At 38.5% G+C, this 19822-nt stretch overlaps 1 protein-coding gene across 2 annotated transcripts; it reads left to right on the top strand.

Moving 5' to 3' along the window:
* The first annotated feature begins 593 nt into the window (after nt 1-593).
* Nucleotides 594-4174, top strand: LOC114282734 (uncharacterized). Of its 2 annotated transcripts, XM_028225477.2 has the most exons (3): nt 656-875; nt 963-1139; nt 3208-4174. In XM_028225477.2, exons 1-3 carry the CDS (start codon nt 855-857, stop codon nt 3688-3690), a joined length of 681 nt encoding a protein of 226 aa, XP_028081278.2. In that variant the 5' UTR covers nt 656-854; the 3' UTR covers nt 3691-4174. The 2 variants fall into 2 exon arrangements, with proteins under 2 accessions (XP_028081277.2, XP_028081278.2); XM_028225476.2 differs by having other exon boundaries at nt 594-1139.
* The last annotated feature ends 15648 nt before the right edge of the window (nt 4175-19822 follow it).

Here is a 19822-nt window from a genome sequence, read left to right as displayed (position 1 = left end):
CTAAAAAGTCTCATTTGAGATGGATTTTGTAGTTTTTTTTAATTTTATTTTTGTGACTATTTTAGCCCAATTGTTTGTTTGGGATCCTTATAAAAGATAAAAAGTCAAAAAGTTACTAAAAAGGTAAAAAATTTAACACTAATCACAAAAGTTTGGGCGGGAAAAAAGATTCACTAGTTAGAGGGAAAAAAGACAAATTTACCCTTTTGTGTGTCCATTCCTCTACAAAAAAAAAAAAAAAAAAAATCAACAAAACAAGTGCACACAAAGCTTGCGCAGCCATAAAAAATAATTTTGTTATTTTACACAATATTTTAATACACATTTTTTCGTAAAAAGTAAAAAAGTTATTTCAAACAACGATATTTTTTTCTCTACTTTTTTTTATCTAAAAAATCAAAAAATGCACTTATATAGTTCATTCCAAACAATTTCTAAGTGTGATACGCCAAACGGGCACTAATATAAATGGGGTAAAGTGCAATTTATTCTTTGATTTATATATGATGTTACAATTAAATTAAATAAATTATAATTATATTGATGAGAATTAAATACAATAATATATAATAAATATATATAAAAAAAAAATCAAATTGGAAGAGAAAAACTCCCATAAATACACGAAAAATAAAATCCAATCGAACTATTCCGTTGGCTTCCTCGAATATACCTTATTTGTATTTATTTTGTGTTTTTTTTTTCCCCGTCGGTAGATTATTTTACGGTATTAAAAAAAGGCAGAAGAAGAACTTCCCTCTATTCCATACAAAACAAGCCACAAGTCTCTCTGTGCTCGCTGCTCTCTGCTCTCTGCTCTCTGCTCTCATTTGGGTATACAAAAAATTGAAGCGATGGATTTGTCTTGCATCCTTGTTAGTATATGTTTATTCTGTTCAATGTTTCCGATCTCGTTGGCTGCTAAACCTGATAATCATGCTAATGACCTAACCATCCAACAGATCCATGATGAATGTTTACCAGAATCAGGAGACTCGTCGTCTTCTCTAGGTCTATTCCCACCAAACCCAAATGGCCAATCTTTGGATACTCCCTCAGCCGCCTCACCTTTTTTGCTAAATGCCGAACTTTCTGCAGAACAACCACCAATCACCGCCGCCGAGCAGAACCAGTATCTGGTAAGAGACCTTCCACAGCTCCCTATTGCCACTAACTCATTGTCATATTTAGTCAGAATTCGATTTTGTTCACGCAATTTAAAGTATATATTTAATAAATCATAAATTTTTATTGGGCCAAAACGGTAGAGCTCACGATTTTAGATGGGTCAATACCCGTTTTCGATATAAGTTTTTGAATGCTTGAGTCAGATTAATCCAATTTCAGAATAAATTAAGGATCAGTTCCACAAAAATTGAAATTATGATCGAACCGTTGAGAGTATATAATTGGGTGAAAATCGAAATATAGAAATCGATTTGCTACAGTTCAATTATTGAGGTTTTATATAATGGGTTTTGATTATTATGCTTATTTTCTGCTACATAGTGTTATGGGTCCTGGGAAACCGACCAATATGTGGGGTTTTTGTTGAAGAGGACTCTGCATAGTGTTCAGGTGGTTAACTCTTTGAAAATTATGTTGGGTCTTGCTTGAGTCGCTTGATTCAAGAATCATCATTGAGTCTTGATCTAATGTGAGCCTTGATTTTTATGATTTTTATAACTATAGTGGTGTTGGAGGAAAAGGGAAAGAAAAATGATGGAGAGGAATTTTATGCAGCGTTTGGTAAAATTGTGATTTCAATCCAAACTCTTTCAAAATTTATAATAAAATTATTTTTAAAACTCATAATGAAATACACAATTTAAATTTTTTTTAAACTTAAACTTAAAATTAAATTCTTTTCAAAACTCTATTTTTAAAAAAAATTCAAAAAAATATTTTTCATTTTATTTTTTAAAATTATTTTTAGAATCATTATTTGAGAGTGGAGTCGTGCTTCTAGTTATGAGTTTTGAGTTGAATTTTAAAAAGAAAAAATTTGTTTAGTTATGATTTTTAAAAAAAAATTTGAATTATATTTTAAATTTTGATTTATATTTTGAAATTTTTCGGGTCTATTTTTTTTAAAAATATTTGTATTCCATCCTAAATTCTCCCAAAAAGGGTGGTCGTGTACGAGAAACTTGATATGTGTGGCTTTGATGTGATGGATGATTAGTACGGGATGATTCTAATAACCAAGTTGGAATTTGTTTCCAAAAATAAAATAAAATAATCAAGTTGGAATTTACTTCAAGTTGTAACGCGTTGCAGGATGTTTTCTTGGTTATATAAGGTGAAAACGGAGTGGATAGAAAGTTAAGGTCAACGTCAATAATGTTGAAATTAAAATTTTAGTGTTCAATTTGTTGTTGAATTAAAAAATTTTGGAGTTATTATTCTAATTTTTCCTATATTTTATAATAGAAAACATATTAATAATAAACAACATTGCTAAGTTGATTCAACCTATGTCAATTCTATCAATAAAACTATTCTCCCAAATTTGTCCAGAATTAAAATGTATGGTTTTGGGAGTTGATTTTTTTAATTTTTTGATATTTTTAGAAGTTAAAAAATTATGTTTAAGAAGTTATTAAGAGAATTACTTTTTGTGTCGGGTTAGCTTTTTTAACTCATAACAAACAACTTAATAACTTTTATTTTTTTTTAAAACAAAAATTGACATTTTAAATTGTTCCCAAACAGCCTCTCGAGTCTCAATTGGTGTTTGGACAACACATATGATAAAAATTCTGAGTATACTGCAATTCCATACACAAAATTGATATTTGAATCTTGGTAGCCTCCTCTACAAATTTTGTTTTTACAAACAGAAATACTTATGCTGTGTTTGGTTGGGGGATTTGAAGAGGGATTTGGAAAGGGAAAAGGAAAAGTTAAGTGAAATGTGAATAAAATATACTTACATTTCACATAGTTTCACACACCTTTTCCCTTTCTCTTTCCAAATCTCTCCCCAAATCCCCCAACCAAACACACCATTAAAGAATAATAAACAAATATATCATGGTTAAGTTTGATTCAACTATTTTTGAAATCGAAATCATAAATGAGTTAGTGATTTGGACAAGGTTGGCTTGCATACCAGTTACATTGATTTTATATTAAAACCTCTATTTGTGATTTGTCATGGTGATTTGGTTTCTAATACACACATGATCATATCCTTCATGACAGCAATCTGGGACTAGTGATATTGAAGATGGTGAAGAGCTGCTGCCAAGAGGCCAGCAGGACAACATAGGGAGGATGGAGACAAGAACTCAAGCATTGGATCTGGGATGGACTTTCCTTAGACTCACTTTCCAAGCATTACTGTTAATGGTGATTTGCCACTTCCAGGCTCCATCAACATCAGCATCACCATCAACATCAACATCAACATCGCCATTGTCTTCTTCTTCAATGAGGTTTCATGTTATTGGGGCTGCTATGTTGATTGGTTTCGCTTTCACCATGATTGGGATGTCGTTGCACAACGCATACCCAACCGCTGCAAGCATTGGTGAGCACACTGGCATGTTTTCTGCTGCCTTTGGGTTCTTGGTGATGACTGGAACCTTCCTCCCTGATAGATTGAATTGGTCTGTGTTGCCTGTTGCTGGTGTTGTCCTCTTTCTTGGGTTTGTCTTTGTCCTTGCAAACATCAGGCAAAGATGATATTATATATACTTTGGTTAATGCCTCAGACCCCCACTGGCAATGACCCCCAGGGCCCCACAGGGGTGTGATTGTGTGTGTGTGGGTGGGTGGGTGGGTGGGTGGGTGGGTGGTGGGGTGTCTGTTTTGGTGGTTTTAGGGCTGTTGTACTTGCTGTAATAAAATTTGTGACTCTAAAGCAGTTGAGCGAAAAAAAGTATAGTGGGTGAAAAAAACTGAAGCAGATGGAAGGTAAATTTGAAATTAGAAATTAGATAAATAAATGACATTACCTAGCTGGCTTCATTTTTTAGTACCCATCCATGTGAGAAATGGGGGTGTTCCTTTTGTATGCTTCATTTTTAGCTTATACAAAATGGGTACTGCTTCCGTATGCTACTTTATACTAGGATTATAACTCGAACATGTTGAGTGGTTGTTTAAGTCCAACTCGAGTTGTGCTGAGAGCTGTCTAGATCTATTCAATTCGGAATTATAATTCAAAGTTGTGTACTTAAGTCCAATTCTAGTTAGGTTCAAATTGCTTGTGTGTGTGGGGGGGGGGGGGGTGTTTGCAACCACATTAATTAATTTATTAAAATTAGACTTTAATTACATTTTTAAATAAAATCATTAATAATATCATAATAAATAATTTATATAATGTAAAAGAGATAAGAATGGAAGAATCAATGTGCCACTACGGTGATATAGAATTTAAATTACTTTAACCAAAATGCTTGGGACCCTAGTGGGAAGATCTCCAGGACACTCAGCAGGCAGTCATTGGCTAAATTTTTTTTTTTTTTCTCCGTCTCTGTCTCTGTCTCTGTCTCTCTCTAATCACTAACCCCCACGTGTGTGTGGAGTAGTGGGGGTGGGGTATAGTGGAGGTCTGTATCATTATTGTTACTTTAATACCAACCAATGGCTAATAATTTATATGTATATTTAATATATATATATATATATATAATTTGGATTTCGGGTTACTAGTGTCTTTATCTAAACCCATTCAAATTTAATTTGAATTTCTAAATTTTTATCAAAATGTGTATTAAATTTAAAAATATTTTATCAAATTCCAAAAAAAAAATTGACTGAATTTGAATTGCTCAAATTAAGTTTGCCCAAATTGCACCCTTCACTTGTATGAACCTTATTTTCTGGACCATAAGATATTAAAAAAAGGTAAAATATTGCAATAGAAAAAAGGGCCAATTGGTTTCTTCTGCATTTCTCACTTCTCTTCTACTTGAATCACATTATTTTCAAAAAAATGGATAATAATTATAATTTTTAAAACAACTATCTATTTTTATAATATGAGTATAATTCAAACATAAATATCTAATCATCTTAATTTTTTACATAATTATTTTACTCAACGAATTTTAGAAAATGAATGATTTGAATTACTAAGATCGGCCTCAAAATAGGCTCAGCATATGCAAACACTCTTTTAAATTGAGATACATATGACCCTATTTGAGAACTTGATTATTTTAGTTTGTTTTTTGATTTTTGATTATTTTAATTTGGTTAAAAAAAGTTATGTTTGAGAAGATAGTTGACTTTTTTTATAATTGATTTGATGATTGTTAGAAAATAAAATAAAATGATTATGATTTTGATGTGATATTTATTTATCCTCCAATCAGTTGCGGAGCTACCATGTGACTAGGGGGGTCACGTGCCTAGCCCCCTGGATTTTTTATTTCTTATCATATTTATATAATAAAATTGTAAACAAAAATAATATTTAGAATAAAATGTCAAGGGCATTTTTAAATTTATGAAAATTATAGTGATTGTTTTATTGAAAATGAAGTGACTACAATAAATTACATTTTTATGTATAAAATTTTATGAAAAAATCTCAATATAAATGTAATATCCATCATTATTGATATACAAATATAATTAATCTTACTATATATATGTAAAAACTATTAGAGTATTAGTTATATTTGCATGTAGGGTTCACCATTCAAAGATTATTTTACTATTGGTTGGTGATATCATATGTCAATAATGACGTAATATCACTATTATATGAAATTTTTACTCAAATTTTGTAAAAATTTGATTTATTTTATCATTATACAATTTATATTAAGACTTAAATATATGAATTTTTTACATTGTCCGTGATACACTAGTTACACGTAATACTTTCTTTTCGATTTTACTCGAAATTAATTGTAAAATTTTATGTTAAATACTTTTGTAATAATTTATTTAAGTTTTTGTACTTAATATTAATTCAAAAATTATTATTATTATCTTCTTATTGTTGGTTATGGAAAAAAAAAATTAAAGTTGTAATCAATAAGTAGCTCTTTTGATTTAGTTTTCTGGTTCCGCCACTGTCTCTAATCCTCTTGCCAAACAAGGCCATAGTGTGTATCAACTTAGTAAAAATTAAAACTAATAATAATAATTGGAACTGTTTTGTAAGTGGAAAATATTTTTTATTTTAAGAAAATATTAAAATTAAATTATTTAAAAGTAAAATTAAGAGTTTAATCCACCACTTTAACCACCATTACAAAATTATTATATAAAAAAAATTATTACAGAGAATTCTAATCTAGTAAATTTAGGCCATAGAAGATGATGTTGAAAAGAAGAAATTCAGTATACGAACGATAGAGGAGAAAGAAAGGATGTCGAAGTTACACGGAAACATGTTCAAATGCAACTATTTAAATCTTTCGGTAATATGTATTTTTTATTAATAAGATGTTACTGTTTTGCCAATAAATTAAATAAAAAGAAAAAGAAAAGGAAAGGAAAGGAAATTGTGTGGAAGAGCGACACAAGAGAAAAACTAGCAATTCATTGAACCAGACAGTGGTTTATGAATTTTGCTATCATGTTGTCAGTTTTCTTGCAAAATTTTGAAAAATTGGCAATTTTGTCAGAATCACGCGCCGTTGCATTTGACCAAACCAATCATCTTGACCATACAACTGTTTGATAAGTTAGTGATAAACCCTTCGATTGTGTTTGGATATTTATTTGTGACAAAAATGAAAAATAAATGGCCAACTATTCCTGCATTTTTTTTTATCATTTGTTACTTGTGTCAATTTGATTCTTTTTAGTTTTAATTTTATTAATTTTCTCCTTTAATTTTTTGCAATGTATCAATTTAGTTGAATTAATAACATTAGTTAAGAAATTAAAAAAAAGAAAAGAAAAAGAAAAGAAAAAAGAATGAACAATTTCAATTGAATGTCAACCTCTCCAACAAAAATATTAATTCATTGATATGAATCTTTCGAGAATTTGTCTAGTTGGCATATCTGTACTACTAGCAGAATACTTGTGCTATGCACAAGTTTTATATAAATAATTAAAAATTAAATTATAAAATCTAGCACTACTTAGAAATAGCTTTATAATCTACAAATAAATAAATAAATAAATGAAGTAAATTTTGGCCCCGTTTGTTTTGGGAGATAGAATGGAGGGGATTGATAGTGAGGGGATTAATAGTTAGGAATTGTTAAATTATTTTTATATAAAATAATAAAACAAATAAAAAATATATAAATTAAACATTAATATTTTAAAAAAAATTCCCAATATATAAAAAATAAAAAAAATAAAAAAATTTCTAATCCCTTCACTATTTTTCTAATACCATCTCTACCTTCTCCTTACCAATCCCCCTTCCTCCTCCTTACTAGTCCCAAGAGATTACTAGTCCCCTCCCTATCTCTCAAAACAAACACCCCATTCTCAATCCCCTCCTCACTATCAAACCCAATCCCCTTCCTATAACCCCAAACAAACGGGGCCTTAGCTACTTTCATAATAACTACTCTTAAGGTTTCATTTTTTTATTTTATTTTGTTGTCTCTCCATTGTCTTGCCATTTTGATCAACTTCTTTTACAAATTTGTCCTATATTCCATTTCCAAAAATTCTTCTGTTCCCGCAGAGGCAAGTCCAGCCCAAAAACTTATGGGCTTTCAAGAGAAGTCCGCCCAAAACTGGATGAGTATCAAAATTATCACCCAAATGCCAACAAAAGGTATTGAGTCCTACTCTCTTAATCAATGAGTATCAAATTGGTGTACCACATGGATTTGCCCTAGACCACATGTTACAAGAAGGGCAAATAACAAATCAATGTGAGTTTTAAAAAATAATTACAAATTCATGATAAATTTTATACACTTTAATAATTAAAATTATAATCTTTTTTTATAAATTTATAATTATTTTTAAATAGAACCACTGATTTGTAAATTCTCCATATGGCAACATCTACACAAACTTGAAAGCAATGACCCACATGAGTGGCTAAACTTTTTAGCATCAAGGTCCAAGCAATGGGTTGGCTCCTCCTCCATCTCGAATATTAATGCTAAGAATACAAAATGAAAATGTATAACTAATCACAAAAAGTATATTATTTTATTTGAATATAAACTTTACTATAATTGATTTAAGGACAAATTTCACTTTACCTCTTGTGATTTGGGTTAGGTACAATTTACTCCCCCGATATTCGAAAATTACCACATAACTTTTATGTAGTTTTTAGACCAAAGCGCACCGTCAACTTTTCCATCTAAATTAACGGAATGTGAGGCTCACGTGTCTAGAAGAAGAGTATGTTAATTTTTAAGACTAAATTATCCGTCATTCACCTTCAAATTTACAAAATATATCATTCTTCTTTCTTTACTGTTTCTCTCTCTATATTGGGTTGAAGATGAGGGTTTGGATGCTTGTAATTTGGGAAAATTGGAGTGTTTAGGGAGAAAATAGAGACAACGAAGAAGAATCTAATATCTCTTCACCCTAAAATTCAATTACATATATATATATATATATATATATATACATGCATATATGTACATACAAATAGAGATGTTTAGGTGCTTGACGTTCAAGATCAAGGACGCCGAGTATGAAGAAGTCGTTCGATATATGTATATGTATGTACACATGATCAAAAAAATTATATGTATATACGTAAATGTATATATGGAATGGGTTTGATATGTATAAATATATCCTTTCAAAAAGATATGTATAAATATATGTATGTACACATTATCAAAAAAAATCACTATGTTTGGTTTCATTTTTCTAAAACCAGTTTTCAGAAAATTCTACTTTCTTATTTTTCGTGTTTTTTTTGTTTTTACTGAATTTTTTTTAATATTTTATGCAAATTTTTTACTTTTTAGACACACCTAACATAAATACACCTAAAAAGTAAAAAAATTGTAAAAAAAACTTTTAAAAATTCACTAAATACCATAAATACAAAAAAAATACAAGAATTCAGTACATGTTTTGTATTTTTATGTATTTCTTAATTTTTTAAAATATTTTTTCACATTTTTTTTTTAATTTTTAGATACATCTAAATAAGGTACATCTAAAAAAGTAAAAAAAATGTTTAAAATTTTAAAAATATTCACTAAAAACAAAAAAATACGAAAATCAAAAAACTCAGTTTTTAAAAAACTTAATCTAGAAAACTAAAATAGGTATGGATTTGTATGTGAACTGAGTTTGTATATGATTAGAAAAATGGGTTTAGATTTGTATATGATGATGCTTCTTGCTCCTGATGGAACGGGTTGGGTTGATCCACGCCTCCCAAACCATTATCCGATTGCTGGGCCCACGGAGAAACCTGCACAAGAGTTCAACGGAGAAAGGGAGTCCCCCAGCGAACTCTCCGACGAGCAAGTTAGAGAAGAGAGTGATGGAATGTAGAGATAGGATGGTGATAAAGAACTTAACCTTCTTTTTGTCTTAGAAGCCTGCTTATATCCTTTGTTCATCATTTCCTTGTCCACTCCGACCTGTCATGTTGGCTGAAAGCCTACGTTTTAGCTTGCATTGTTCATGGTGAAGCCGTTTTGCCTCGACGTGAAGGGGTTATCGCATTAAATGTTGCAGGGGAGCCCATTAATGGCTAATGTGTGGTGCAATAACTCTGCAGGATCTTTGTCTACCTACGTGGTTGGTTCTTCTGTTAGTAAGTGTCTAAGTATCATTGGTCCTTGGTACAACGTTAGGTTCCAACAATGTTGGGCTGTAGTGTTTGAGTTATGCATTAGGCTCTAAGTGGTGGGCCAAAAGCCCCTAGGGGCCCACCTATGTCAGTAGTCCCCCATTCCCAAGTGCAGTTTCAGCCTAACGAAGGGAATCAGAAAGAAGACGGGGGTTGCGACGGGTCGATGGAGAGAAAAATGACTGTGAGATGGGCCGACGGTGAAGACCAACGGGAAGAAGGGCCGACCGTGAAGGGTGGCCGAGTGAAAGGGTCGACTGAGAGGTGGGCCGACCACGAAGGGTGATCGGGTGGGAAGACCGACTGCGATGTGAGCCGACCGTGAAGGGTGACTGAGTGAGAAGACCAATTGCGAGGAGGGCCGACCGAAAAAGGTGACCGAGTGGTAAGACCGCCTGCAAGGAAGGCCGACCGTGAAGGGTGACCGAGTAGGAAGACCGACTACGAGGAGGGCCGACCGTGAAAGGTGGCCGAGTGAAATGGTCGACTGAGATGTGGGCCGACGATAAAGGCCAACTAGATGGAGGGCTGACCACAAAGGGTGGCCAAGTGAAAGGGTCGATTGAGAGGTGGGTTGACTGCGAAGGGTGACCGGGTGGGAAGACCGACTGCGAAGAGGGCCAACCGTAAAGGGTGACCGAGTGAGAAGGGGAATGGCGACGCGCAGGCTCGAGGCATGGTGTGGCATGTGATGATGTGAAGTAGAATAGACAGGGGAAGGGAAGAGAGTAATGGATCGTGGTCGTACACGTGGCACAATCCGATAATAAGGGAAGTGATGCGTTAGCAGGAAATGAAGGGGTAGGCTAATATAGGATGTTGAAGAGGTGGGGACATAAATTTTTGAAAATTTTCAAACTGGCGAAATTTAATCTTGGCCCTTGGAATATAGCCAAACCGTGGCATTTGGAGTTATTCGCTTTACCTACCTTATCGTAAAAAACCAACACATCCCTGAAGTGAACTCATTTGTCTCGTGTGACACGCCTCTGCAACACTTTGTGAACTTCCTTGTGCCAACGTCTGAGGCAATACGTAGACACGTAAGAGGGATAGCTCGAGATGAAGTGCCAGCCGCAAGGCTTGACTTGTTGGGAGACGACGACGTGGTGGAGTTGGTGGAACAGTATCGAGTAAAGTGAAGGGAGAAGATGAGAGCTGGTCAAGCAGTGTAGGCTCGTCCGACGACGATGATCGTACCTACTAAGCCAATTAGCCAAGTGTAGCCGGACAACTAGCATACCAAGGACAACAAGTCCACGTTTACGGCGGAGGAGTTGGAGAAGGTACGAAGGAAGTACCAAAATCCCCGTGGAGACAGAGCTAATGCTGCCCACATTGAAGGAGAGGGCGTTGGATGCACGGCCGACAGGGTTCAAGATATACAGGGAGGCGTTGTAGGGAGAGCTGAGGCTACCACTCCCCCAAGTAGTAGTGGACTTTCTTAACAAACTGGAGGTGGCGCTAGGGCAGTTGATGCCGAACGCCTAGAAAATACTAATGGCTTGTGCAAGCGCCTGGCCGCAGGCTACCGGAGGGGTAGAAATGACGATGGAGGAATTCTTCTCTTGCTACAAGACCTCGGGTCAACAGGAGACGTGGGTGACCTTGTAGGCAGTGGCAGGCCGGGGTCAAATGGCAAGTTTGCTGTCTTCGGTGAAGGGGTGGAGACACAAAATCGATGGAGCCAAAGTTAGATGTGGCAGCCGAAAACAATGTGAAGAAGGTGAAGGAATAGAGGGAGGAGAAGGGGGTGAAATGGGATGAGTTGATCCTTCCTTCAACCTTGTTTGCCCTAAGACTGGGGCCGCAGCCGACGGAGAAGGATCCGGCGAGGGAGGAATTAGTGGTGCGGAGAAAGGCAGAAGAGGCAAAGGACAGGAGATTGTTCGCCAAAACGGGCAAGTATAAGGAGACACAATTTGGGCCAACCCCTAAACTGGTGATGAAGGTGCGGGTCTGACCGCGTCCCAAACCGCTGGCGACAAAGACTTAACCGGTTTCGCCCCACTGTCGCCCCCAGTAGACCCGCTGAAAGAGAGGGGTAAGCAAGAGGTGGAGGCAGTGTTGAAGAAGTCAAGGAAGAATAGGGCGGTTGTAGAGGGGAGAAAAGACGCCCTGTCTTAAAAAAGATGAAGGTGGAGGGGGAGGATGCCTCTATGGTGGGAAGATGAAGGAGGAAAGGGTGAAGGCAGCTCTAGAAGAGACGAAGGAGACCGCCCAAGTGGCGAAGGAAGACAAAGGTCCAAGTACCCAATTACTGAAAAAGCCCTTGGGCCTAAGTGCCCCAAAGGTGCCGACGGATGTACCTGCACCAGAAGTAACCTCAAGTCCCAGCAAAGGGAAGACTGGGATCAACAAGCCAGAGACGAGTGCTGCGCTGGAGACCGCGTTGTACCATGCGTGTGTGCTGGCAGGTCGTTTGGCAGAAGGGGGGAAGCCAGGGTTGCAGTCGACCGCCTTGTTAGGGTGGCGGAGGATGCGGCCGTGCAGTCGATGGCGCGGTTGACGGAGGCCGACCTCCTGAGAGGGTTCTGCTCCGCCCAGATGAAGGCAGCAACCCTAGCAACTGCCTTGATGAATAAGGCAACGCGCACTAAGGTGGAAGTAGGGCCGCTGAGGACCTAGTTGGAAGAGGAAAAATTGCAGCTGCAGAACTTACAGGTTGAGGCAGCGGGGTGGAGAAAGGTTGCTCGGAGTGCATGCCCCAAGGGGTTGGAGTATGCGCAAAGGGCAAAGAACATGAAGGTATTGGCGCTGGTGCAGAGCTACTCAACGGAGCGAGCTAGTGTTGAACTTCTCGCAACCAAATCAGAGCTAGAAGCGGAGCGCCACAAAGCGATATCGCTAGAGTTCGAGTTGGTGGGCGAGAAGAGGAAACTAGAGAAGGTCCAACAAGCTTGCACCACTACCAACGAGAGGTGGGAGGAGGCCATGACCAGCAACGAAGATCTGCGGGACCAGGCGGTCAAGGACAAGGAAGAGGCTGATGGTCGGATAGCGGCATTGGAGAAGGCCCTGGCGAAGGAGATGGTGAAATTGGCATCTGAGAGGACGGCGTACCCTAACCTGTGTATGGCGGCCATAGAGCAATTCAAGGGGTCAGCCGACTTCCAGATGGCAATAGATGCCGCTGTTGTCAGCAGCTTGGCGAAGGAGGAGAATAGAGGGGTCGGGCCGTTGGGAGCGGTCGCTGGCAGTAGGAGTGAAGAGGAAGTGATCTAGAGCTTCCAGCGGTCTGACTTCTACAAGCATGAAATGAGCGAATTCTGGGACAGCGGCTGGATGACCTTCAAGCATAAGGCGCATGAGCTGTTCTGTAATGCTCTCAAAATAAATGCACAAATCAATCATTCATGATATCCAAAGACATAGGAAAATAAAATATATTCATCCATGAGAGTATTCTCTACAAAAAGTATTACATGTTGACAATAAAAGTAAATGCCTTACGGGCTTACAAACTTTCCAAGTCAATACTTGGTTTCAATAAAAGAGAGTTCTAACTCTTAACATATTAAGCCCTTGGCTTGAATTACATGTAATACAAAAGATAACCACAAAAATAAGCCTTCAACTTTTAAACCTCCCAAGCTACATCCTTGGAGGCGGCATATCACCTGTTCCTGAAAATGATGTCCCATATAGGGTGAGCCAAAGCCCAGTAGAGATATGCTAAACCAGATATGAGAAATAACTAAAACATTAGCATTCGATGGATAGTTAACACTTATAAACCAATTTACATTCTTTACAATGCCACAAATAAGTACATTTATGTTCCAATCCACTTCCCTTATTTTTCCAATTCAATTCATAGACATGATCCATTATCTAAGCAAACAATTTAAATGAGACTCCAACTCATCTTATTAACATTTCCATTATCCACAATTCAAAATGAGACTACAACTCATATAAGCAACATTTCATATATTCAACACTTCAATTATTAACATCATTCAGATGTACATAAAATTTTAGGATTTTCACCCTGGACACTCCGGCCAACTTAATTGTCAATGGAGTCCATCCCCTGTCTCCTCCCAAACAGTGGAGTACATTCGCTATCTCCTCTCAAACAATGGAGTACATCCCCTATCTCCTTCGAAATAATATACATATACAATGTATTTAAATACATAGTCATATACAATGACCCAACAATTCACATATTCAATGAGTTAATTCCACCATCACATTCAATGACATAATCCAGTTGATTAGTTTTAGTTTACCTAATCGCCATGCAGTGTCTACAACAACCAAGACTATCCTCCACCGATAGCCCAAAATAATTATTTCTAAACAGATAATAAAATTATCAAACAGATAAATTATCAACATTTTCTTAGGTGAGTGATTAATCAATCAAACTACACCATTCAATCTCATAATTTCCCAATTTCATGATTTTCAACTTAATTTCATATTTCCATATTTTCCCAAATTAATTATTCAAACTTAATTAGGGCGTTTTTTCCCTTTTTTCGAACATCAACCCTAAGGATCAATTTCATTAATCCTACAACAATAACCCCATTTTCCAAGGTCTCACATACACATGGGGCTCAACAATTGAAAACCTCTCTTTATATATTTCAAATCAAACCCTAACTTTTCAAATTTTCCATAACTTCTCCATTTAATCAAAATGACTAAGATTTATGTTCAAAATCATAAGAAGGAGTAGTTTATCCCCACCTCAAAGTTAAGAGCCCAAAGGAGAAGAAGAGTGAAACCCAAGATGCTCCAAATTCATAAATTTTCGGATCAATGAAAAGCTCAAGCCAAGCTCTAACTTTCTTACAAAGAGACTAGGGTAGAGGACTCTTAGAATAAGGTGTATTTGTAGAGAGAAGGTATGTTTAGAGAGAGAAGGAGCTGGATCTAGGGTTTGGATGTAAAAGATGATGAAAAAGTGATGTATAACCCGCTGTTGCCAACTGATATACTCGAGGCTCGCTCGAGCGAAGGAGTGGTCGCTCGAGCGACCAAACGCAAAAGAACCTCACTCGAGCGCAAGAAGCGTCGCTCGAGCGAACAATGCGAAGCTTCAGGTCTGCAACCCAGAAGCACGCTCGAGCGCAGGAGTTCTCGCTTGAGCGAAGAAATCCAAAACATAGAGCTCTCTCGCTCGAGCGAAGGAAAGCTTGCTCGAGCGAAGAAACACAACCTTCAGGTCAAAAAGAGACGCGGACATACGCTCGAGCGCAAGAGTTCTCACTCGAGCCAAGAGACACACCACTCAAAGTTATCTCGAGCGAAGGAACCCTAGCTCGAGCGAAGGAACTAAAACACAAAGCTCGCTCAAGCGAAAAAAGCCTCACTCGAGCGAAAAAACCAAAATCTTGACAGCAACCATTTGTTCCAATACCCAACCAACCTGTTTCAAACTTGCCCAACACATCCCAAAACTTAAATACCAAGAATCAAATGATGGAAACGAGAATAAGACAACAATATACAACCACTAGACCCGAGTTAGGAACACAATACATGACGGGGAAAACCGGGATCGCTATATGTTCCCAGACGTGGACTTCAGCCTTATGAAGGTAGGCGAAGACGACGTCGCCTAGACCCCCCTGGACGAGGGCATTGAAGAGGAAGATCTTGCCTTCAGTGTGGAAGAGTGATCTGTGTAATTAAGTGCACAAATTTTACTTTTATTATTTTGTTTTTTTTTTTAATGTAATTTCTGCAGCGAATTGTATGAAAGCGTAAGTTTGTGAATAAAACAACGAGTTTTCTTTTGTATTATTATTGTCGTTATTTCTTTTGAGTTGTAAATTTGGAATAATGAAAATGGCTGAGTAGAATTCAATGAAAAATGGGTGTGAAAGTAAGACTTGTATGTGAATTGTGAAACTTGCTAGTAAATTGTGATGTGAAAAGTTTAAAAATGGGCAACCAGGCTAACTTGTGAGAAAAACGTGATGCAAAAAATGTTAAATTATGAACTTGGATTTTAACTATGTATGGCAACCGTGCTGTAATATTAAATTATGAAAATGGACCGGCCGAATTCTTCAGTCGAGTTCTGACTAAGACTGGGAAGGCTCTACCATGTTGAAGCTTTAATTGACTTGGTCTGGCCGCGCTTTTCGTGGTCAGTCTGGCTGAGGCTTGAGCTAACTTAGTCTGGCTGAGCTCTTCGTGCTCAGTCTGGCTGAGGCTTCAATTAACTCAGTCTGGCTGAGCTCTCCGTGCTCAGTCTGGCTGAGGTTTCAATTAACTCAGTCTGGCTGAGCTCTTCATGCTTCGTCTGGCTGAAGCTTCAATTAACTCAGTCTGGCTGAGCTCTTCGTGCTCAGTTTGGCTGAGGCTTCAAGTAACTCAGTCTGGCTGAGCTCTTCGTGCTCAGTCTAGCTGAGGCTTCAATTAACTCAGTCTGACTGAGCTCTTCGTGCTCAGTCTGGCTGAGGCTTCAATTAACTCAGTCTGGCTGAAGCTTTAGTTAACATGTCGTTATTGAAACATAACGCAGATAATGGGGATATAAAGTCATTTGCATTTAAGGCGTAGCCTATTGATCACAAGTTTACACCACGTATAGAAAGGACAAAAATGAACAAGTGTGTAGATCGTCAAAAAGAACATACAATAATTGATCAATACAAAAGTAGGAGACGCCATTTTATTGGAAATAACGCTTCAAGTGCTCGGCGTTCCACGGATAGGGGAGGTCTCTACCTTCCATGTCTTGGAGTCGGTAAGTGCCTGGGCAAGGTCTAGCTTTAACGACGTAAGGCCCTTCCTATTTCGTTGCTAGCTTGCCTTCAGCGGGATTTTTGGTGGCAAGAGTCGCCTCGCGCAAGACTAGGTCCCTAACTGCGAACTCCCTTGGTCGGACTTTGCGGTTGTAGTGTGTTCTCATTTCTTGTTGATATGAGGCCCGTCTGACAGCAGTGGTGTCTCAGAGCTCCTCAATCAGGTCTAAGTCAGCCCAACACAAGTCTTCGGTTAGTTTTGGATCCAGGTGCAAAACCCTCGGGGTTGGTAGGCCGATTTCCACTGGAATGACCACCTCAGCATCGTACGTTAAGCAAAAGGGGTCTCCCTAGTAGGGGTTCGGGCGGTACTGTAATAGGCCCAGAGTACGTTTGGTAATTCCTCAGCCTAGAGTCCTTTAGCGGCTTCCAACTTAGTTTTGATGATCTTGAGGAGAGAACGGTTGGTGACCTCGACTTGCCCATTGGCTTGGGGATGACCTGGGAAAGAGAAACATGGCTGAATGTGGAGCTCTGCACAAAATTTTCTGAACTTGACATTGTCGAATTGCTTGCCGTTGTCTGAGACGATGGCTTGAGGGATGCCAAATCGGCATACGATCGACTGCAAGATAAATCTGGTTGTGTTCCGTTCAGTGATTATGGCGAGGGGTTCTGCTTCCACCCATTTAGTGAAGTAATCAATGGAGACCATAGTGAACTTGGTTTGGCCCCTAACGGTGGGCAATGGACCAACTAGGTCGATGCCCCACTTTGCGAATGGGTAGGGACTGCTGAGTGTAATCAGTTATGTAGGTGGAGCATGGGAGATGTTGGCAAAGCGCTGGCATTTATCACACTTAAGCACAAATTCCGTGGCATTTTGGTTGAGAGTAAGCCAGAAGTAACCGGTGTGAAGGATTTTATGTGCCAGCGACCTGGCACCCGAATGATTGCCACATACGCTCTCGTGGACTTCCCTCATCACATAGGTCGCTTGAGTGGGACTGAGGCACCTGAGGTATGGGCGTGAAAACGCACGTTTGTATAGTAGGCCACTGACGAGGATGAAATTGGATGACCAGGCTCTGACTTTGGCAGCCTGCTATTTGTCGTCTGGCAACTCCCCACTTGTCAAGAACAGAAGGATGTCCATCACCCATGGAATAGGTTCGTTTTGAAGGAAGTGGACCTTCTGCTGGGTTGGGGAAGTAGCGGGGTGGGCGAGGTATTCAAGACAGACACCATGGCTGAGGTCTGACTGGTCAGCTGAGGCTAATTGGGCCATTTCATCTGCCTTGGAGTTTTCTGACCGAGGGATGTGTTTGATATGGAAGGTGTTGAAAAGGTGAATAAGAGGGAGTGTAATATCCCTGTAGGCTCGCATTGTGTCTTCCTTTGCGTCGAATTCCCTAGTAAACTTTCCGACGATCAGTTGGGAATCACTGAACACTTGGATATGGCTTACGCTAATGTCTCTGGCTAGGCACAGACCTGCTATCAAGGCCTCATATTCAGTCTCATTATTGTTGGTGTCGAATAGGAAGCGGAGAGCACAGTGGAAATAACCGCCCTCGAGGGCGATGAGGATGAGACCAGCCCCACTGCCTTCTTTGCGGGATGATCCATCGACATTGAGGGTCCAAGAGTGGGGATCTTCTACCTCAGTGTTGAATTGTCTGGGCGGAAGGAGCGTAGTTAGGATGAGATTGGTGAATTCCAAGATAAAATCGACGACAGCCTGTCCTTTGATCGCTGTTCGAGGTCGGTAAGAGATTTCAAATTGGCTGGGCTCGACAGACCATTGCATAAGTCTGCCGGATAACTCTGGTTGTTACATTACCTTTTTCAAAGGTTGGTCAGTGAGGACCACTATGGAGTGAGCTTGGAAATAAGGCCGGAGTCGTCTTGAGGCTATGACCAAGGCAAGAGCCATTTTTTCCAGCAGAGGGTAATTTTGTTCTGCCCCCCTAAGAGCTTGGCTAATGTAATAAACTGGACACTGTACTAAGCCGTTCTCCCTGATGAGGGCTACACTGACTGCGGTGTTTGACATGGCTAAGCAGAGAAAGAGGGTCTCGCCCGAGAGCGCTTGGGAGAGTATGGAAGGGTTGGCCATACACTGCTTCAATTGTTGAAAGGCCTCTTCGGATTCGATGGTCCACTCAAAGGCCTGTCGAAGGACTTTGAAAAGGGGGAGGCACTTGTCTGTTGCACGGGAAATAAAACGGTTGAGGGCGACGACTCTACCAATAAGCCGTTGACCCTCTTTGACAGTTTTGGGAGACTGCATTTCTATCAGAGCCTTGATTTTTTCGGGGTTGGCCTCAATACCTCGCTAACTGACTATAAAACCCAAGAATTTTCCAGATCCTACGCCAAAGGCGCACTTCTCCGGATTCAGCTTCATTTGATACTTGCGTAGGGTGTCGAAAGTCTTCCGCAGGTTTGTCAAATGATTAGAGGAGAGTTTGCTCTTGACAAGCATGTCATCGACGTACACTTCCATGTTCCAGCCTATCTGGTGATGAAATACGACATTGACTAACCGTTAGTAAGTTGCTGTCACATCCCAAACCCGCCCCTATAGGTTTAGCGTCGTAACCGGCCAGTAACCGTTAGATTACCAAAGGCCTCTTATCAGAATAACATATAATTAGGGGCTGCGGAAGGAAATAACAATTATACAACATCCATTGAGCTGTGCAGACTTATATGAGATAAAAAAAATTTAAACTTCATATACATACATATACATATCATCATATATATACATATATATAAGCTAGACAAAAAGAGACTTAGCCCTATTTACAAAATACACAAAGGCTTGTCTAGCTGAATAGGAAAACAAAACTTCAACTTATGCATTTAGCCATAATCACTAGACATGTCCGGAACCTCCACGGGAGGCACATAGGTTGGCTGTCAAAGACTGATTCCAAGCGCCTCTAAGCTTGGTCACGCCCTGATCACCTACATATATACATATAAACAATGAGTTGATGCCCAGTGAATAATAATAGAGTAAAGGGTTTAATGAATGATGTCCATCACAGAGTCAGAAATCAGATTCTTATGCATATTCAGATTCCAAATCAGAAACAGATTCATATACATATTCATAATCATTTTCATATTCAGATTTTGCATATAATCATACGTGGTACATCCATTAGCGTTAACAAATCCGATGACCCATGAAGGAACGACCTTGAAGGCATTCCGATGACTCATGTGCACAGAGACGTTTCCGATGACCCATGAAGGGACCTGATGATCCATAAAGGGACACATATCATATGATGCTAAGGATGCCACGAACAACTTTCAGAATCTTGGACAATCATTCGTTCATTCAAAACATAGCGTAGCATTTCAAAAGACT

This window comes from Camellia sinensis, chromosome 8 (genome assembly GCF_055761805.1).
Source record: "Camellia sinensis isolate YWXY chromosome 8, ASM5576180v1, whole genome shotgun sequence".
NCBI lineage: Eukaryota > Viridiplantae > Streptophyta > Magnoliopsida > Ericales > Theaceae > Camellia > Camellia sinensis.
The sequence above is the reverse complement of the archived record's forward strand: the minus strand, read 5'-3'. Positions and strand labels throughout refer to the sequence as shown.